At 43.4% G+C, this 19801-nt stretch overlaps 1 protein-coding gene across 1 annotated transcript; it reads left to right on the forward strand.

The window, feature by feature from the left end:
* Window positions 1–1078: 1078 nt before the first annotated feature.
* AK3 (adenylate kinase 3) lies at window positions 1079–17220 on the forward strand. Its single transcript, XM_007521413.3, has 5 exons — window positions 1079–1349; window positions 11018–11137; window positions 12572–12744; window positions 13985–14103; window positions 15862–17220. The coding sequence occupies exons 1-5, from the start codon at window positions 1199–1201 to the stop codon at window positions 15980–15982; spliced, it is 684 nt and encodes a 227-aa protein (XP_007521475.1). The 5' UTR covers window positions 1079–1198; the 3' UTR covers window positions 15983–17220.
* Window positions 17221–19801: the final 2581 nt, after the last annotated feature.

Genomic DNA, 19801 nt, shown 5'->3' on the forward strand with positions numbered 1-19801 from the left:
GATACATACGGCACTGTTTCACCATTTGTGAAACTTTCCTCCAGCTGGTGGGGATTGGGGCTTGAACCCAGATCCTAGTGCATTGTAACATGTGTTCAACCAGATGTGCCATCTCCTGCCCCCCAACTTACAAATATCGTAAAGTCATCTAAACACTGGGAGTTTTCTCGCCTAACTCTGGGACTGCTTATTTCATCAGCCAGGCAAGTCACTAAATAATAATAATAATAATGAGAAAATTAAAGTATTTATAATTTTATGCCACAGTAAGTGTTCTGGTAAAAAAAAAAAAGTGAAAAGTAAACAGACAACGAGAAAAGAAGAAAAAGGAAAAGGAAGAAAAAAGAAAAGGAAGTCCTTTGGGCTCATTGTCACCCACATTGGTTCTTGATAGATAAGAAATGTAGAATTAGGGCCCACAAGACAGCATAATGGTTTTGCAAATGACTTTCAGGCCCGATGCTCTGAGGTCACAGGTTCAATCCCCAGCACCCCCATAAGGCAGAGCCAAGTAGCAGCTCTGTTATAAACAAATCCCAGTCCTTAAGCTAGAGGGGGGAGGAGAGGTCGCACACAGCCAAGTAGGGGAAGGGGAGAGAAGAAGTTGGAGAAAAAAAGGGGGGGGCCTAAAGACCTGGAAGGAGCGCCTTCCTTCCTTCCTGCCCCCCACCCCACCCCTCCGCTCCCCCAGGTCGCTAGTGTACCAGCGAGGGGAGCGAGGTCTCTCTAGTCGCGGCTGGGCCAGAAGGGGCCTAGCTTGGCTGGCGGGCGAGGCGTGCAGGAGGGTGTTGGGGCACCCGCGGAAATGGTGTCGGCCGGCGAGCTAGGGGCGCCGAGGCGGCTAGGCGTGCTGGGGCGGAGGAACTGGGGTGCAAAGAGCGGGACGCGGCCTCTCCGGCGAGTACAGGGCGGGTCAGAGCTGGGCGCCAGGCTGGGCCTTGCGGGAGGGCACCCTGGGGTCACCCAGGAGGCCTCGGGGTGCAGCAGAGAATAGTCCGCGCGCGGCCCTGCGGACACCCGGGGCACAGCGTGGGCGGCTCCCCGCACAGGGAGGCGGTGCCCGGGGCGGGCGGGGCGGCGGCCGCCTGACTTCCGGGAGTGCGGGGCGGGGCGCTGCCAGCGCGGGGGCTGCTGCAGCCGCGGGGCGAGCGGGTGCGGGCGGGGGCGGCGGTGGGCTCGGCCCCGGCTTTGAGCAGCCATGGGGGCGCCGGCGCGGCTCCTGCGCGCCGTGATCATGGGGGCCCCGGGCTCGGGCAAAGGCACCGTGTCGTCGCGCATCATCAAGCACTTCGAGCTGAAGCACCTCTCCAGCGGGGATCTGCTCCGAGACAACATGCTTCGGGGCACAGGTGGGAGCTGCGGTCCCGGGAGAGGGAAGTAGGGTGCTGCTCTTCCCCCGGGTGGATCCAAGGGGCGGAGGATGCGGGTCCGGGGTGTGGGCGCGGCATCTCCATCCCCCCCCCACCCCCCGCTCGGGCTGCTTCGGGGGAGTTAGTAGGCGAGGACTAGAAGTCAGGACTAGTTCCAGGCTCAAAGAAAAGCCCTGTGGGTAATCTGATTGACACGTCCAGCCCCGCGGAACTGCTCCTAGGGGGTCTGTGGAGCTGTGACTTCCTCTGTACAAATCCCTTAGCCCCCTCTAGAAAACTGGTGTTTGACCTGCTGGGCTTTGCTTTTAAAAATTAATTAAGCAAACACTGCTCAGCCCTGGTTTATGGTGTTGCGGGGAGCCTGAAGGTGTCTTTGCATAACCATTATGCTACCCACCCCTCCTTTGCTTTTTAAAGACCTGTGTTTTGGGGGAGTGTCGAACTCTGGGATTTATTGCTTCTGCCCTTTGCCCCTTATTCTGAAGGCCGATTATGCAGCCACGAATTGGCCTAGGCCTTTGCAGTCCTCCAGGAATTTCCTCCAGAAATTTCTTAAGCTATTCTTGTGTAGTTTTCTACAAAGAGGATGGCTTTGTTTCTCATGCCAAATAAAATCGTGTAACTCGGCACAAGATCAGATCGACAAACTACACTTTATAGTGCGAATTTGTGTTACTATGGTTTTTGATCTGTACTGTGGGGGAGGGTTTGAACCCAAGGTCTTATGCTTGACCACTACCTCTGAGGAAACCCTCCTCCATATATATATATGTAGGATTTTTTTATTCTATCTAATGAAATTAAAAAAAAATACCATCAGGAGAAGTGGATTCATTGTATAGCCGCTAAGCACTAGAATTAACCCTAGTGGCAATAGAAAAGTAAAAAAGAAAAGAAACAAGTTCCAGGGACCCGAGAGATATAGCTCACCAGGTAGAGTGCCTGTGTTGCCTATTTAACCAGAGCACCATTCAGCTCTGGCTTATGTTGGGGGAGGGGGATTGAACCTGGGACTTTGCATCCTCAGGCATATGAGCCTCTTTGCATAACCCTTATGCTACCTCTCCTGCCGTATTTATTTTTTTTAACATTTTATTTATTTTATTTTAATAAGAGAAATACACAGGGAAAGATAGGCCAGAGCACTCGTCAGCTCTGGATTATGCTGGTGCCAGGTATTGAACCTGGATCCTCAGAGCTTCAGGCATGATCATTTTGTGTTTTTTTTTGCCTCCAGGGTTATCGGTGGGACTCCTCGTGCCTGTACTACAAACCCACTGATCCTGGAGGCTATTTTTCCCCTTTTGTTGCCCTTGTTGTTTACTGTTGTTGTTATTAGAGGCTATTTTTCCCCTTTTGTTGCCCTTGTTGTTTACTGTTGTTGTTATTAGCTGTCGTTGTTGGATAGGACAGAAATAGGGAGAGATGGGGAACATAGACCCCTGCAGACCTACTTCACAGCACGTGAAGTGACGTCCCCCCCTCAGGTGGGGAGCCAGGAGCTCGAACCAGGATCCTTATGTCGGTCCTTGTGCATAGCGCCATGATCGCTTTATTTTCTAAGGAAGAACCCATTTTCAGGATCCTTTAAGAAACAGCAGAGGGGGGCCGGGCGATGGCACATCTGGCTGAGCACAGCATTACAATGCTCAAGGTCCCAGGTTGGGACCGGGTCTGCTTTGTGAGTGATGGAGCAGGGCTGTAGGTATCTCTCTCCCTCTCTGTCTCCCCTTTCCCTATTTCTGTCTGTCTCTATATATAAAAATAGAATAAATAAACAAGAAAACAGCAGAGGTAGAACTGTAAAGATAACGCTCCCTCCAGGTTCCTGCCCCGCCATGCTGGGGACCCAGGTTTTAGCTGCTGCTTTGTTCTAATGTCTTTCCATTGCTCTGTATCTCTCTCCCTTCCTTTCTTTTTCTTTCTTTTTTTATTTTTAATTTTTTATATTTATTTCCTTTTTGTTGCTCTTTTTTATTGTTGTAGTTATTATTGTTGATGTCGTTGTTGTTGGATAGGACAAAGAGAAATGGAGAGAGGAGGGGAAGACAGAGAGGGGGAGAGAAAGATAGACACGTGCAGACCTGCTTCACCGCTTGTGAAGCGACTCCCCTGCAGATGAGGAGCCGGGGGTTCGAACCGGGATCCTTATGCCAGTCCTTGCGCTTTGCGCCACATGCGCTTAACCCGCTGAGCTACCGTCCAACTTCCTTTTTTTTCTTTATTTAACCAGAGCGCTGCACTGCTCAACTCTGGCTTATGGTAGTGCTGGGGATTGAACCTGGGGCTTTGGAACCTCAGGCATGAGAGTCTCTTTGGTTTTTTTTTTCTTTAATTTATTTTATTTATTATCCTTTTTTGTTGCCCTTGTTGTTTTTATCATTGTTGTGGTTATTATTGTTGTTGCCAGATAGAACAGAGAGAAATGGAGAGAGGAGGGGAAGACAGATTGGGAAAGAAAGATAGACACCTGTAGACTTGCTTCACCACTTGTGAGGTGACTCCCCTGCAGGTGCAGAACGGGGACTGGAACCAGGATCCTTAAACAGGTCTTTGAGTTTCGGACCATGTGCGCTTAACCCGCTGCGCTACAGCCCAACCCCCCATGAAAGTCTCTTTTCATAACCATTATGCCATCTACCCCTGTACCATCTCTCTCCCTTTATATCTGAAAAAGTCAACTTGGAACAGAAGGAAGAAAAAAAAAAGAAAAAGATTAGAAACAGGGCATAATACCCAAAATGGGGGGCCAAGTGGTAAAGTACCTGGTTGTATATTTATCTTAATGCGATAGCGAGAGAGAGAGAGATACAGAGATCAGAGAACACCTTTAGCATAGAAGACATTAACCACTAAATCCAACTAAGTGAACTTTCAAGAAGTTTTAAGAAGCAACATTAGGAGCTGGAAAAACAGCACAATAGTTTTACAAAGGACTCATGCTTGAGGTCTGAGGTCCTAGGTTTAACTCTTAACATCACCACAACAGAGCTAAGAACAGTGCTCTTGTCTGTCTGTCTGTCTCTCTATCTATCTATCTATCATTAAAGTAAAATATTTGAACAAGAAACAACGTTCTTTGTTTAGTATCCTGTGACATGCCTGCTGCCTTTTTTCCTAGCAGGAGGACGAGGAGAGAGGGGATAGTCTGAGGGAGGAGAGATTCACAGGGAGGGACTTGCCAAGGAGCCTGCTCAGACTTTTACAGGCAATTCTCTAACAAAGAAAACAGAAAATGGAGCTTAGGGAGGGGTCATGAGATTGTTATCACAGATGTTCTATATTTCAGTGCAAGAAATATATTCTCAGTAAACATTGTGAATGGATTAGCTGTTTCCCACAGGATTACAGTAAAAAATGGATGTGATCTTTTTTTTTTTTTCTTTCCCCCCTCCCGAAGAACCAGGACCTTGTGTGTGCGTGATTTCACCACTCCTGTTAGCTTTTTAAATCGTATAGAGAGGGGACCTGTCAGGGGCATACCCAGTTGAGCACACACAGCACCATGTTAGTGACCTGGGGTTCAAGCCTCACATTCCCCACTTGTTGGGGGGAGGCTTCACAAGCAGTAAAGCAGGTCTGCAGGTGTCTCTTTCTCCTGTCTTCCCTTTCCCCTTCCAATTTCTTTCTTTCTTATCAAATAAGTAGAAAAAAATAAAAGGAAATAATAGCCTCTGGGAGCAATGGATTCATAGTGCAAGCACCGAGCCCCAGCAACAACGTTGGTGACAATAAAATAGAAATGTCTTTAGTGTGTAGAGTTTTCCTTTGTAAACACAGATGAAAAGGAGCATAGGGCTACTTGTATGTGCTACATCAAATTCTAAGCACACTGAAAAAAAAAGAAAAATGATAGAGACGGGAAGGAGAGCCCAAAGCAGTGGAGCTTTGTCCTGTGGTGCCAGGCTTGAGCTTGGCCTGCAGCCATGGTAAGGCTTGTGCCCTGCCCGGGGAACTATATCTCTGCCCCTCAGCATGTGACTTTTGAAAATATTTTATTTATTTATTGTATAGAGACAGAGACAGTGAGAATAAGGTAGAAATGGAGAGAGCAAGAGAGAGACACCTGCAGCACTATTTCACCATTCATGAAGCCCCTCCTCCCCTGCAGGTCTGGGTCATGGGCTTGAACACGGGAACCTGTGCACTGTCACATGTCTGCTCTGCCAAGTGCACTTGGATGTAATCTTGGATCGCCCTCAGGATCTAATCTTTCACTAAAAAATATTGCTTAATGTTTTGTGGTACTAAAAACGGGGGGGGGGGGGGGGTAGGGCCGAGGAGCCAGGAGGCAGTTCAGTGGGTACTGCTCTCACTTTACTGTGTACCATGAGGTCGTTTAATTAAGACTGAACAACTTTTTTTTACTATAACTGTTTTTATGTTGTGCATTTATGTTTTTTCTTTTCTTTCTTTTTTTCTTTTTGCCTCCAGGGCTATTGCTAGGGATCGGTGCCTGCACCGAATCCACTGCTCCTGGAGGCTATTTTTTTCCCTTTTGTTGCCCTTGTTTTTTTAATCCTTGTGGTTATTATTATTGATGTTATTGCTGTCGCTGCTGGGTAGGAAAGAGAGAAATGGAGAGAGGAGGGGAAGACGGGGAGAGAAAGATAGACACTTGCAGACCTGCTTCACTGCTTGTGAAGCGACACCCCCCTGCAGGTGGGGAGCCAGGGGCTAGAACGGGGATCCTTAACACGTGTCCTTGTGCCTTTAGCACTACCGCCCTACCCCATTTATGTTATTTATTGTTGGGCCTTAAAGCCAGCCCCCTTGCTCTGCTTACATAATCATTGTTTTGCCTGAAAGATCCCCACCACGTTATGCCCTCAGGGTATTGCTAATTCAGTTAAAACCATTGCAACAGTTGCTAAGGAAGCTTTCACCTTCCCAGCATGCCTTTTACCTCTCTCCACCCCCTTTCCTAGCCATTTCCATTTCCAATTTGCCACTTCCAGTTTTTACCCTATAAAACCTGCTGCTATTCCAATTTCACCCCTTTTCTCTTCTGGGTCCCGACCTGGAGAAGGGCTGGTGGGTATAGTGGGAGGCGGCCATTTTGCTAGCTCCACGTGGCCTAAACTGCTGTGCTCACACCCAACTCTGGGACGTCTGTATGAATAAAGATTTTCGTCCCGCTCCACCACGAGTTCCTGGTCTCTTCTCTCTCCCCCGCCACGCAACCCGACAATTTATTTATCTATCTTTTTTTTTCCAGTGTACTGCTCAACTCTGCCCTATAGTGTTGCTGGAGATTGAACCTGGGACCTTGGGTCCTCAGGCATGAAGTCTTTTTGCATTGTACTATCTGCCCAGCCCTGTAATTAATTATTCTTTGCTGTAATAACACAGTACTGATTGTCCTTGTATATGAATAGTTGGCAGCACCTCTGCTTAGTTCCATCAAATTCCCTCATGTGAAATTTCTGTAAGTATGATGCCATCGGCAGAAGGGTTGTGCCAGTGTAGTTTCCAACTACCATTTCAGGAGGGGTCTGCTGTCTTTAATAGCTGAAGTTCAAAGTCATGCCAGCAGATGTTACAGTGACACAAAACACACTAGACAACTGGCTGACAGTAGCCACCCAGAATAATCGTAGGTCACCATGCTCTGTGGAATCAGGAACTCTGAGGCTGACCCTTAGACATTGGTCCAGCCCTCTCACTTAAAGATGAGGAAATCAAGTTCAGGATTGATCAAAGCACTTGCTTGACAGTAAACAGCAGTTATGAGGAGACACACATGAAAACTCAGCTCTCCTTGTATGCTAATTGCATTACTTCTTTCCATTATGCAGTCTCCCAAATTGAGGTCTGAGAGATAATTCCAGATACACGATGTTTTGTTTTGTTTTAACCAGAACACTGCTCAGCTCTTGCTTATGATGGTATGGCGATTGAATCTGCACTTTGGAGCCTCTGCATGAAAGTCTTTTTGCACAACTATAATATTATATCTCTAGCACTCACCTAGATTTTTTTTTTCCTTATCTGTAAATTCAGGATATAGACCTTTATAGATGATCATCAAATCCCAAATTTTGTCAACTTCCAACATTCTCTGTCTTAACAAAGCTTTTATTATGGTCACCTGTGCAGATAGGGGTACCTAATTAGAATGCTATTAACTAGAATATTTCTTTTTCCATCAGTTATTGCTTGGACTCATTGCCTGCATGGCCACAACTTCTTGAGCAGCCATTTTTTAAATTCCTGTTTTTTTTTTTTTAAATTTTTCTGATAGAGCTTAAGAACTAGGGAGAGAGGAGAGACATCTGCAGACCTGCTACACTGCTGGTGAAGGTTTCTCCCTACCTCCCTACAGGTGGGGCCTGGAAGCTTGAAACTGGCTCCTCAAGCACGATAACTACCATGTGTGGACTACTGAATGACCCGCCACCCAGCCCAGTTCATTTACCTTTTAATTTTCTTACATTTTGTTTTGAACAGAGACAGAAATTGAGAGAGAAGGGACAGAGAGCAAGTGAGAGACACCTGCAGCACTGTTTCACTGCTCATGAAACTCTCCACCACCACCACCACCCCCCACAGGTTTGGACGAGGGCTAGAACTGGGATCCTTGCACATTGTAATGTGCACACTGAAATAGATGTACCATCACCCACCCTTTTATGCATTTTATTTATTTATTTCCTTGCTTTATTTATTTATTTTATCACAGCACTGTACTGTTCTGGCTACTGGTGGTGCAAAATAGCTCATTTGTAATGGGCTGCACAGCTGTGTGGTTTGGCTGAAAGCAGTTTGGGCATGCACTGGGGTGGTTCACTGCAGCTCTCTCTGCGTATCTAGAGAACTGTTTCTGCTGGGCTGTTCGCAACTCTCTTTTGTACTTCATACTTACTCAGACAAGTTGTTTCCAGCTCCTTCAGGCAGGAAGTGTGACTGACTTGGGTCATTTTATAAGAATGACCAGACTTTAAAAGGAGATGTAAAACTAATGATGTTTTTTTTTAATTTAATTTATACATTCACCTATCCTTTTTTTTTTTTTTCTGCCTCCAGGGTTACTGCTAGGGATCAGTGCCTGCATTATGAATCCACTGCTCCTGAGGCTATTTTTTCCCCCTTTGGTTGCCCTTGTTGTTTATCATTGTTGTTATTATTGTTATTGCTGTCGTTGTTGCTGGGTAGGACATAGAGAAATGGAGAGAGGAGGGGAAGACAGAGACGGAGAAAGAAAGATAGACACCTGCAGACCTACTTCACCACTTGTGAAGCGACACCCCTGCAGGTGTGGAGCTGGGGGCTCGAACCGGGATTCTTACAGCTGTCCTTGTGCTTCACACCATGTGTGCTTAACCTTCTGCACTACTGCCCAGCCCTTCATCTCCCCCCTTTTTTTAATTTTTAAAATTTTTATTTACTTGATAGACACATCCAGAAATTGAGAGGAAGGGGGAGATAGAGAGGGAGAGACATAGAGACCCCTGCAACTCTGCTTTACCACCTATGAAGCTTTTCCCCCTGCAGGTGGGGACTGGGGGCTTGAACCCGGGTCCTTGTGCACTGTAACTAATGTGTGCCACCACTAGCCCCTTAATCATCTTTCAGGTGCATGTTTCCATGTTGTATGATCTCTGGTTACTGTGAAAATTGAAAATCAGTTTTAACCTCCCTTATTTTTCTCTTCTATTTTTATAAGTGTATAGCTTTGTAAAATTCATTTGTTTTGAATAATTTAATTAACTTAATTCTTTTTTTCCCACTTTTAAAAAATTTCTTTATTGGGGAATTAATGTTTTACAGTAAATAAAATAGTTTGGATAACTGATGGGTAACTGAAGATACTTGATGCATAACATTTCTCAGTTTTCCACACAACAATACAACCCCCACTAGGTCCTCTGTCATCCTTTTCCTGGACCTGTACTCTTTTCCGCCCCCCCCCCCCCGAGACTTTTTCTTTGGTGCAGTACACCAACTCTAGTTCAGGTTCTACTTGTATTTTCTCTTCTGACTGGCAGAAGGATCCTCGTTTTAGCCCCCAGCTCCCCACCTGCAGGGAAGTCCATTCACAGGTGGTGAATCAGGTCTGCAGGTGTCTCTCTTTCTCTCCCCCTCTCTGTCTTCCCCTCCTCTCTCCATTTCTTTCTGTCCTATCTAACAACAACATCATCAATAACAACAATAATAATAACTACAACAATAAAACAAGGGCAACAAAAGGGAAATTAAATAAATTAAAAAGAAAAAAGCCCTAGTAGTGGTGGAACTGTGCAGGCACAAAGCCTTAGCGGAAGGAAGGAAGGGAGGGAGGGGATGGATGGATGGATGGATGGATGGATGGATGGATGGATGAAGAGTAGAGAGAGAGAGAGGGAAAAGAGGCCAAGTTTTTCTATGGAAGGAGACAGATACCAGTATTGCAAACAAAATAAGTGCAAACTGATGGATAGCTGAAGATACTTGATTATTAAAATGGCAAAGGTCAAAGATAGAGAATTTGAAAAGCAGCTAGAGAGGTCACATATAAAGAAGCCCCCTAAGATTTTTAGCACATTTCCTAACAGAAAACTCTAAAGCCAGAAGGGAATGACATGATATATTAAAGCATTGAATGGAAAAATCCTCAACCCACCTATCTTAGTAGAGTTATAAAGAGCTTTTCAGACCAACAGTAGTTCAAGGAACTCATTACCACAAGCCCCAAATAGAAATGCTCTTATAAGCACTACCAAAGAAAGTCCTAGAAAAAGAAAATTCCAAATGACTTCACTCAAGGTCTGTGAAGAAACAAAGCAGAGCTGGGTGGTGGCTCACATGGCTATGAATGCACGTTTCCACATGCAGTGACCCAGGCTTAAGCCCTCACTTCCCATCTGCAGGGGAAGATGCTTCACGAGTGTGAAGCAGGGCTGCAGGTGTCTGTCTGTCTCCCCCTTGTCTCTCAATATCCCTCTGTCCTATCAAATAAAAGGAAGGGGCGGGGGGGGGGGAGCAAGGGAACAGATACTGCTAAATAAAAACAAATACTTGGGGGTCGGGCAGTAGTGCAGCGGGTTAAGCGCATGTGGTGCAAAGCACAGGGACCAGAGTAAGGATCCCGGTTCGAGCCCCCGGCTCCCCACCTACAGGGGAGTCACTTCACAGGCGACTTTTTCTTGTCTATACATTTACATTTGTATATTTTACATAATGGTGAATTAGAAGTAGACAGGTTTTTTTGTTTGTTTGCTTGCATGCTTGTTTGTTTTACCAAAGAACTGATCAGCTGTGGCTTATGTTGGTGTGGGCGATTGAACCTGGGACCTCCTAGTCTCAGGCATTAAAGTCATTTTGTGTAGCCACTTTGCTATCTCCCCAGCCCTAGACATAAGTTGTTTTGTATCCTTGTTTTTATCGAAAGAATTGATGAAGCTGGTGCAATAGCTCACTTGGATAGTGCATTGCTTTGCCATGTACATGACCTGGGTTTTAACCCGATCCCTACCACACTGAAGGAAGTTTTGGTTCTGTAGTCTCTCTCGGTCTGTCAAAAAAAAAAAAATTTTTTTTTTTTTGACGACACACATTTTCATGAGTGTGTTATCCAGAAGGCTTCTTTAAGTAGTCAGTGCCTAAAACCTGGAATGAGATAAAGCAAAGGCATTTGCTGATTTTGGTTTTTCTCCCTTCTGCTGCAGAAATTGGTGTCTTAGCTAAGACCTTCATTGACCAAGGGAAGCTTATCCCAGATGATGTCATGACACGGCTGGTTCTTCATGAGATGAAAAATCTTGCCCAGTATAACTGGCTCTTGGATGGTAAGTGGAGTGGTTAGAGCCGCCTGAAGTGATGAGTGTGAGCAGTAAAAGGAGCGTATCATGGACTACAGAAAGGTATCAGGAATGGAGGAAAGGAAATGTTACCACGTACCCCCCTGGAAGTCTTGAACTTGACCTTCTCTGGGGTCTTTGTCCAAATGCAAAGAGACGTGAATTGCATTGTTTTAAAACTCCCTTTAGAAGTGACTTCAGGGTGTCAGGCTGTAGTGCAGCAGGTTAAACACACATGGCATGAAGCACAGAGACCAGTGTAGGGATCGCGGTTCGAGACCAGTGTAGGGATCGCGGTTCGAGCCCCCAGCTCCCTTCACAGGTGGTGAAGCAGGTCTGCAAGTGTCTATCTTTCTTTCCCCCTCTCTGTCTTCCCCTCCGCTCTCCATTTCCTCTCTATCCTATCCAACGACATCAATAACAACAACAGTAATAACCACAACAACAATAAAACAACAAGGGCAACAAAAGGGAAAAAAATAGCTTCCAGAAGTAATGGATTCATAGTGCAGGCACTGAGCCCCAGCAATAACTCTGGAGGCAAAAAAAAAAAATGACTTTAGTTCCTTCTTTCTGCTTTGAGAATATTTTTATGACAGTGGAGGATCACCAAAAAAGGAAGAATGGAGGCAGGAGTGTTAAGTTATAATCAAGCCAGAGAAATAATTGAATCCTTAGGGATTTCTTAGTTTCTAAAGAGAGACAGGACGGTGTGTTGTAAGGAATTGGCTCAAGCGATGCTGGTATCTGACAAGTCCTAAGACCTGCAGGTTGAGTCAGCAAGATGAAGTCTGAAAGCTAATAGGCTTAAGACCCCAAAAGAGCTGATGTTTCACTTTGAGTCTGAAAGCTTAAAAGTGCTGATTCTACTTACAGAGTCAGACTAGAGGAGTTCCCCTGACTTAGAGAAGGGTCAGTGTCTTTTTTATGTCATTGCCAGGATTTCACTATCCTGGGGTTGACTTTTTGCATCTAGACAAAGAGAGAAGGGGGAAGAAGGAAAAGACAGCACAACACTAAAGCTTGGTAGAGGTTCGAACCTGGGTTGAGCACATTAAAAAAATAAAGTAACAGGAACCTTCCCAAGTGAGCTATGTTTCTAATCCCTCTTTTTCCTTTAATTTAGACCTTCAGTGGATTAGATGAAGCCTGCTTTCTTCACTTTAAAGACAGTTACTTGTTTTACTCAGTCAACTAGCCTACTGATTTAAATGCTAATTTTGTCCAGAAATTCCCAGACATACTCAAAATTCTGTTAGATCTGGACACCATGTCCCCCATCAAATTGAGTCCAAATTACTATCGAATTTGCTTTACTGGAGCACCTGCCTGGTATTAACTATTTTTGTATTAACTGCTTGCCACCACATTAACTGTCTTTACCTTCTATTCTCCCTCCCCTCTCCCTTTGTTTTTGTAAAGGTTTTCCAAGGACACTTCCACAGGCAGAGGTCTTGGATAAAACTTACCAGGTAGGAACAGTGATTAATCTAAATGTGCCTTTTGAGGTCATCAAACAGCGCCTCACTGCCCGCTGGATTCACCCAGCCAGTGGCCGAGTCTACAACATGGAATTCAACCCTCCGAAAACTCTGGTGAGTAGTTGTGGTGCTGCTGCTACCACCTTCCATCGACCAAACTGTCCAGAGTCCTTGTGCCCTCACGTGTATGTTTTTTGTTTTTTTTTACTTTGGAAAGCCCGCCTCCTGACCAAAACACCTGCAGGCATACTTTCAGGTTACTTGGTGAAGTATCTAGTTTTAGCCCCTCAGGAACAAGAGTGTTCCTTCACAGGCATTTCTGGCTTTGTTACTCTGTACCAGGGATTGTTAGGAGTGGGTTATAGGAATTAGTAACACCTTGGTTGATTTAGGCCTTACAGTTGAGCTTCAGTCAGTAGTTTGAGAGAGAAATGATTTAAAGGCTACTAAGAAAACTTTCCAACAAGGGACCAGGTGGTGGGACACCCAGTTGAGTGCTCATAACTGTGCGTAGAAACCTGGGTTCAAGTCCCTGGCCCCCACTTACAGGGAGAGAGTAAACTTCAGTGGTGAAACAGTCCTGCAGGTGTTTTTCTGTTTCTCTCCCTCTTATCTCCCTTTCCACCTCAGTTTTCATGTCTCTATGCAATAAATAAATATTTAAGTAATAAGGGAGGAGGAGAGAGAGAGTTAGAAAGGAAATGGGGTGTGGGAGATAGCATAATGGTTATGCAAAGAGACTCTCCTGCCTGAGGCTCCAACATCCCAGGTTCAATCCCCCACACCACCATAAACCAGAGCTGAGCAGTGCTCTCATGTTTCTCTCTGTCTCTTTCTCTTCATCTCTCTAAAAAATAAAATAGGGAGTCGGGCGGTAGCGCCAGTGGTTAAGCACACGTGGCGTAAAGCACAAGGACCAGAGTAAGGATCCCGGTTCGAGCCTCCAGCACCCCACCTGCGGGCGAGTTGCTTCACAGACGGTGAAGCAGTTCTGCAGGTGTCTATCTTTCTCTCCCCATTTCTGTCTTCCCCTCCTCTCTCCATTTCTCTGTCCTATCCAACAACGACATCAACAACAACAATGAAAACAACAAGGGCAACAAAAGGGAAAATAAATAATAAATAAAATGAGAAAGAAAAGGAACAGATACTAAGGAGATAGCTAACAACATGTAAGTAACCCTGGGGTTCATGGTTGGATGTTGCAATGATCTGTATATTTGGATTTGAATCTTTATTTAAAAGCATTTATCTGTAGCTGGTGTTTGCACACAGAAGACACCTGTTGAGATGGATATAAAACACCCATCAGAAGTAAGGCATTTAGTCTTAGCCTTTTCTAACTCCTCTTTAGGGCATTGATGATCTGACGGGAGAGCCTCTCGTTCAGCGTGAGGATGACCGACCAGAGACTGTTATCAAGAGACTGAAGACCTATCAAGCCCAAACAGAGCCAGTCCTGGAATACTACCAGTGAGTTTAATTAATTAGTCAAACATTTTATTTTGAGAGATGCAGAAAGATCAGAGTACTGCTCAGCTGTGGCATATGGTGGTGCTAGGAAATGAACCTAGGATCCTGGAACTTCAGGTAGAAAAATCTTTTGTATAATCATTATACTATCTTCCCAGCCCTTATTTTTAATTTTTCTTTTTCCGTTTTGTTGCCCTGGTTGTTTTTTTTAATCGTTGTGGTTATTATTGTTGTTATTGATGTTATTGTTGTTGGATAGGACAGAGATAAATGGAGAGAGGAGGGGAAAACAGTGAGGGGGAGAGACACATCATCACCTGCAGACCTGCTTCACCACCTGTGAAGCGACCCCCCTGCAGGTGGGGAGATGGGGACTCGAACTGGGATCCTTACACGGGTCCTTGTGCTTCATGCCATGTGCACTTAACCCGTTGCGCTACTGCCCGGCCCCCTTTTTTTATTTTAACTTTTAAAGATTTATGAATGAGGAGGAGAGAGACTGAAAGAGAAAGAATAAACCAGAGCATATGTAGCGCTGAGGATTGAACTTTGGACCTCATGCTTGCAAGTTCTATATTCTACCACTGTCCCATCTCCCCGGCAAGAGTTTAGTTTTCCAGAACTTATCCTGTAGGACGAAGAACTAAGTCAGTTCACTTATTTTCCTCCTCCTCTTCATTTTTTAAAAAATTTTTTATTTCTTGATTAGCATGAGAAAGAGAACTGGAGCATGACTGGCATACATGATGGATGACCTCATGCACACAAGTTCCATGTTCTAACCATTGTACCACACTGGTGACCTGGCTCACTTCTTGCTTATGAGTGCTCTGGAGTAGTCAGAGTGCTAAAAGATTCAAAGATCCAATTCAAATTTAGACAATAAGGAAAATTTACCAACTTGTAAGAGAGGAAGTCTGGGCTTCAGTCACCCTACTTTGAGTCTTGCTGTTCTTATAAATTTGCTTTCCTCCATGGGTTAGCTTTGTCCTAACAGTTTTAGCAGAATAGAAAGACAGATCAGCCACACCTAGAACTCACACCTGGGTTTTCCAGTTCCCAGCCAGATGCCTTTTGACTGCTTTTGATCACATAGTTCTATAACTTACTGAGATCCCTAAATTTGCCACTTTGAATAAACTCACTTTTTTTTTTTTCTTTACCAGAACACTGTTCAGTTCTGGTTTTTGGTGGTGCAGGGGATTGAACCTGGGACTTTGAAGCCTCAGGCATGAGCGTCTCTTTGCATAACCATTATTCTATCTACCCCTGCCTAAACTCACTTTTTAAAATTAGTTTATTATTGGATAGAGACAGAGAGAAATTGAGAAAGGGGGGCTGGGTGGTGGCACACCTGGTTGAGCGCACATGTTACAGTGTTCAAGGACCAAGGTTTGAGCCCCTGGTCCCCACCTGCAGGGGGAAAGCTTTGTGAGTGGTGAAGCAGGGCTGCAGGTGTCTCTCTCCCGTCCCCTTCCCTCTTGATTCTGACTGCCTCTATCCAATAAAGATAATTGAAAGAAATAAGTTGAGAAGGGACAGGGAGATAAGAGAGGGAAAGAGACAGAGAGACACCTGCAGTCCTGCTTTACCACTTGTGAAGCTTCCCCCCTGCAGTTGGGGATCAGGGGCTTGATCCTGGTCCTTTCACACTGTAATGTGAGGGCTTAAGCAGGTGCTCCACCTCCCGGCCCCTCACTTTGAGTAATCTCATTAGGAAGACTGAAACCTGTGTTGTTTTTGTTTTTTCAACTTTAGGAAAAAAGGAGTGTTGGAAACATTCTCTGGAACAGAAACCAACAAAATCTGGCCACATGTATACACTTTCCTACAAACAAAAGTCCCACAAATAAACTGGAAAGCATCAGTTACTCCATGAGCAAAAATGTATGAGTAAGATGAGAAGCTCTTTGTCTAAGATTATGGCTTGTATGGATGCTTTGGAAATTGGTTTCATGTCTACTGATCTTATTGTGGAAACTAAGACTGTGCCAAGTGAGTCAGTTACTAAGATTTAGCTTTTTAAATCATCTTATGTTTTACACATAAACGCTTATGGGTGTACAATTAAAAAAAAATCAGATGTCTTAACTCTGCAAGTTTTCTAGAGCATAATTAAAAGATCATTAGTACTCTCTTTTGGCCAAAGAGTCAATGTTAGACAAAATTCCATTAGTCCTGGAAAAGTAAAGAAATTCCATGTCATTTGGGAAGGAATCTCAACAGAAGCTTCTGTGTCCGCTAGTGCCAAAATCTCTAGCACCACTATGAGCCAGAGCTAAGCAGGGCATAGGTTAAAAGGAGAGAAAGAAGAGAAACAAACAAACAAAAACTGATGCCGAAAGAATTTATTGCTAACATTGTAGTACAATTTTGAGACATCACGGCTAGAAATTTTCAGGAAAAAGCAACTGGATTTATAAATCACTTGCAAGATGTAAATTCACTGCTGCCTTTACACTAAAATACTTAACTCAAGTGGGAGGGTGCCTGCTGTGTCTGTCAGGCGTGTGGCTCATGTCCAAGCACCAGCATTATATGGGAATACTCTAAAAAAAATAGTTGAACCAGAACAGTGAAGCCTGGGCAAACAACAAAAAAGATTAAAAATTAAAAGTTGAAAAGGTACTAGATAGCCATATCTATAAAATAAAATATAGCATAAAAGCCTGTCAAATAGCAAAAAGGATAAAATTACTTTCACATGACTTTTCCCTTGAAAACTCATATATGCCAGTATTTATAAATTCATGCAAGAGTATCAAAGCTGAATCCTCACAGGCAAGTTTATTTGAAGTCATGCTTTCTGATGTAACTCATGTTGAGAAATGTTTACTCTGGGATGCAGTTAATCTCTTTTTAAGCAATGTGTGTAACCTCCCTTGATTAATTGAATCATAAATTAATATACAAGGGAAGAAAAAAAAAGGAAATTCATAGCACTGTATAGAGTGAGCATTAGAAAACAGATCAGGCATGCATGAAGAACATTACCATGTCTTAAATCTTAATTAGTAAACAAGGAAAGCAAATGAACAGGATTTACATGACAGGCTACATAGGACCTGCAAAGCAAGTGAGTTTTTATTCTCAAATAAAGATGTGGACATTTGCTAACATTCACTACCATCCTCTTTTAAGGAGAGAGAACACTGCTGGTTGAGTGTCCTCAAGATGATTTGATTACTTGTTGGGGTGATCAAGGTGTATACTTCTGCACTGCAGCCTGGTTGGAAAGATATGTGAGGTGGAGAAATCCCATATTGGTTTCAGTGGCATATTTATTCTTGGTGCTAAGTCAGATGAAACACATTCTTGTAAAGCTCTATTAATTAACTGCCTTTGAAAATCTGGCCCCTTTTACTTGCAGGCAATTAAAATAAATACCAGCAAATAGTTATGGCATATTTTGCTGGGGAGAGGGGCGAAGCGACAGACTTATTTTTCTTCTGCATTTTAAAAATAGAATGTTGATCTTTCCAAGTGAAAGAAGGTCTTTAAAAAACATTTTTAAAGCAAATACTTAGTTTTATAATAGTGAAATCCTATTCTTTATAAAACTTATAATACCTTACTTAAAACTTATAATACCTTAGTAGTTAGTATGTTTTCTAAATGTGTTATGACCTATAAACCTTAGACATTATTATAAAGTCATCAGAGATGTTTGTATTAATGTATTACGATAAAATCAAATTCCAGAGAACTGTGATTATTACACTTTTTGTTCTCACAGATCTTACTCCATCACTTTGTTTTGCAGCTCTAATGTCTCAGTGGTGTCTGAAATTGTTTTCTAACGACTAAGAACAACAGAGTTGGTCTCACTTTATGATGCGTTATACTGTAGTCTTCTGCTGGGCTACAGGCCTTCTAGCCATCCTTAGGGGGTTTGGAAATCAAAAAAGAAAAAAAAAAATAACAGGAACACACCTGTGAAAAATAGTTTCTTCTGGGGCCAGTGAGTTATCTCACTTGAAGGGTGCCTGCCTTGCCTGGTTTTAGAGACCCAGGTTCAAGCCCCTGGTACACAATATAGCAGCATTGTGGAACTACCATGCTCAGTTCTCTCTCCCAGCCTTTCTTCTGAAAATGTCCACCCAGGCTGGAAAAAAACTCAAGCCATGACAGAAATTTTCTCAGAAAAACTGAGTCCTCCTCCATATAACTATTCCTTCTCCATCCCCACTTACCCCAGTTTTGCACATCTGTCCACTACTTTGGGGGAAAGCTTCAGTATTATTTTTGTCAAAAGAATTAAAGCAAACATGAATGTGATTTATGTTGAATGAGTTGATGTCATAGATAGTTCTGATTAGGAATATTATTGCTGAGGAAAGCATTCTGCTTAAAATAGTGCTGCTATGACCACTGTGATTTATGTTCCACCTGTAAGTATGGCTGGAGCTGAAGGCATACATGGCTAGAAGCTATAGTACCTTGGGCAGGGTGAGGAAAAAAACAGTACCTCAACCCATACTCTACTTTTGAAGTATAACAGTTATTTTGATACACTTTTTTTATAAAGTATTGTGCTGTAGAAATTAATACCATCAAAAGTTTTTGTTTCTCAATTCCATGTGAAAATAGACTGAAAAATGGATAAAACATTTCTGAGTTCTAGTCAACAACTAACCCCAGATACTTATAATGGCCTTTTAGCAAAATGATATTTGGATATTCATAGTTATGACAAAACTTAAATTACAAATCACGATAGCTGTAGTACTTGCAACAAGAATAAACTTTTAAAAAATGTGTGTAAATGAGTTGTCTTCTCATTGACATAAAAAAAAATAATAATAGTTCCCAAACTACTGTTGTACTTAAAATTTTTTTTTGGAACTTTCGGTTGAAAAGTTTTATCCTATCTGTATTTAAAGTTCAGGTAGAAGCTGAGATGCTTGTAGAATCTATATACTTTTTTTTTTTTTTTAACCTCCAGGGTTGTTGCTGGGGCTCAGTGCCCGCAGGACAAATCCACTGCTCCTGGAGGCCATTTTTCCCCATTTTGTTGCCCTTGTTCATCATTATTATTGTTGTCATTGTTGTTGGATAGGACAGAGAGAAATGGAGAGAGGAGGGGAAGAAGAAAGGTAAGACACCTGCAGACCTGCTTCACCGCCTGTGAAGCGACCCCCCTGCAGGTTGGAAGCCTGGGCCTCAGGACAAGCATCCTTACACCGGTCCTTGCACTTTACATCATGTGTGTTTAATCCGCTGTACTACTGTTGGCCCAAAGATATGCGAGCACACACACACACACACGCACACACACGTTCAATTGTCACACCAAGTTTCACTTTCGAAGAATTTGATCAAAGTGTAAATAAATCTAGCAAATTATCCTTTATTTACATAATGAAGAACTAGAGCATTCCTCTGACATATTCTATGCACTCCAGGATCTCATGCTTTAGAATCAATCCATCACCTTCGCATTTTGCCACCTCCAAGGTATATTTGAACAAAGCACTAAAAAAAATTTTTTTGAAGGGTAAATAGTATCTCAACTCAGGGCATAGTGCACTTGCAAGCATGAGGTCCTGAGTTTAATCTGTAGCATTGCATATACGTTGATGCTATGATTTATCATTAATACAAAATAGAAAAAAATTAAAAACAAAAAAACAGGCGGGACCATAGCACATCTGGCTAAGCACACACATTACCATGTGAAAGGATTTGGGTGATGAAG

This window comes from Erinaceus europaeus, chromosome 10 (assembly GCF_950295315.1).
Source record: "Erinaceus europaeus chromosome 10, mEriEur2.1, whole genome shotgun sequence".
In the NCBI taxonomy this organism is placed as follows: domain Eukaryota; kingdom Metazoa; phylum Chordata; class Mammalia; order Eulipotyphla; family Erinaceidae; genus Erinaceus; species Erinaceus europaeus.

Bases quoted from the DNA above. Each gene is read 5' to 3' on its own strand.
- AK3 (XM_007521413.3), top strand. From the start codon at position 1,199: ATGGGGGCGCCGGCGCGGCTCCTGCGCGCCGTGATCATGGGGGCCCCG. The intron at 1,350-11,017 runs GTGGGAGCTGCG...CTTCTGCTGCAG, and splicing joins CAACATGCTTCGGGGCACAG to AAATTGGTGTCTTAGCTAAG. The intron at 12,745-13,984 runs GTGAGTAGTTGT...ACTCCTCTTTAG, and splicing joins TCAACCCTCCGAAAACTCTG to GGCATTGATGATCTGACGGG.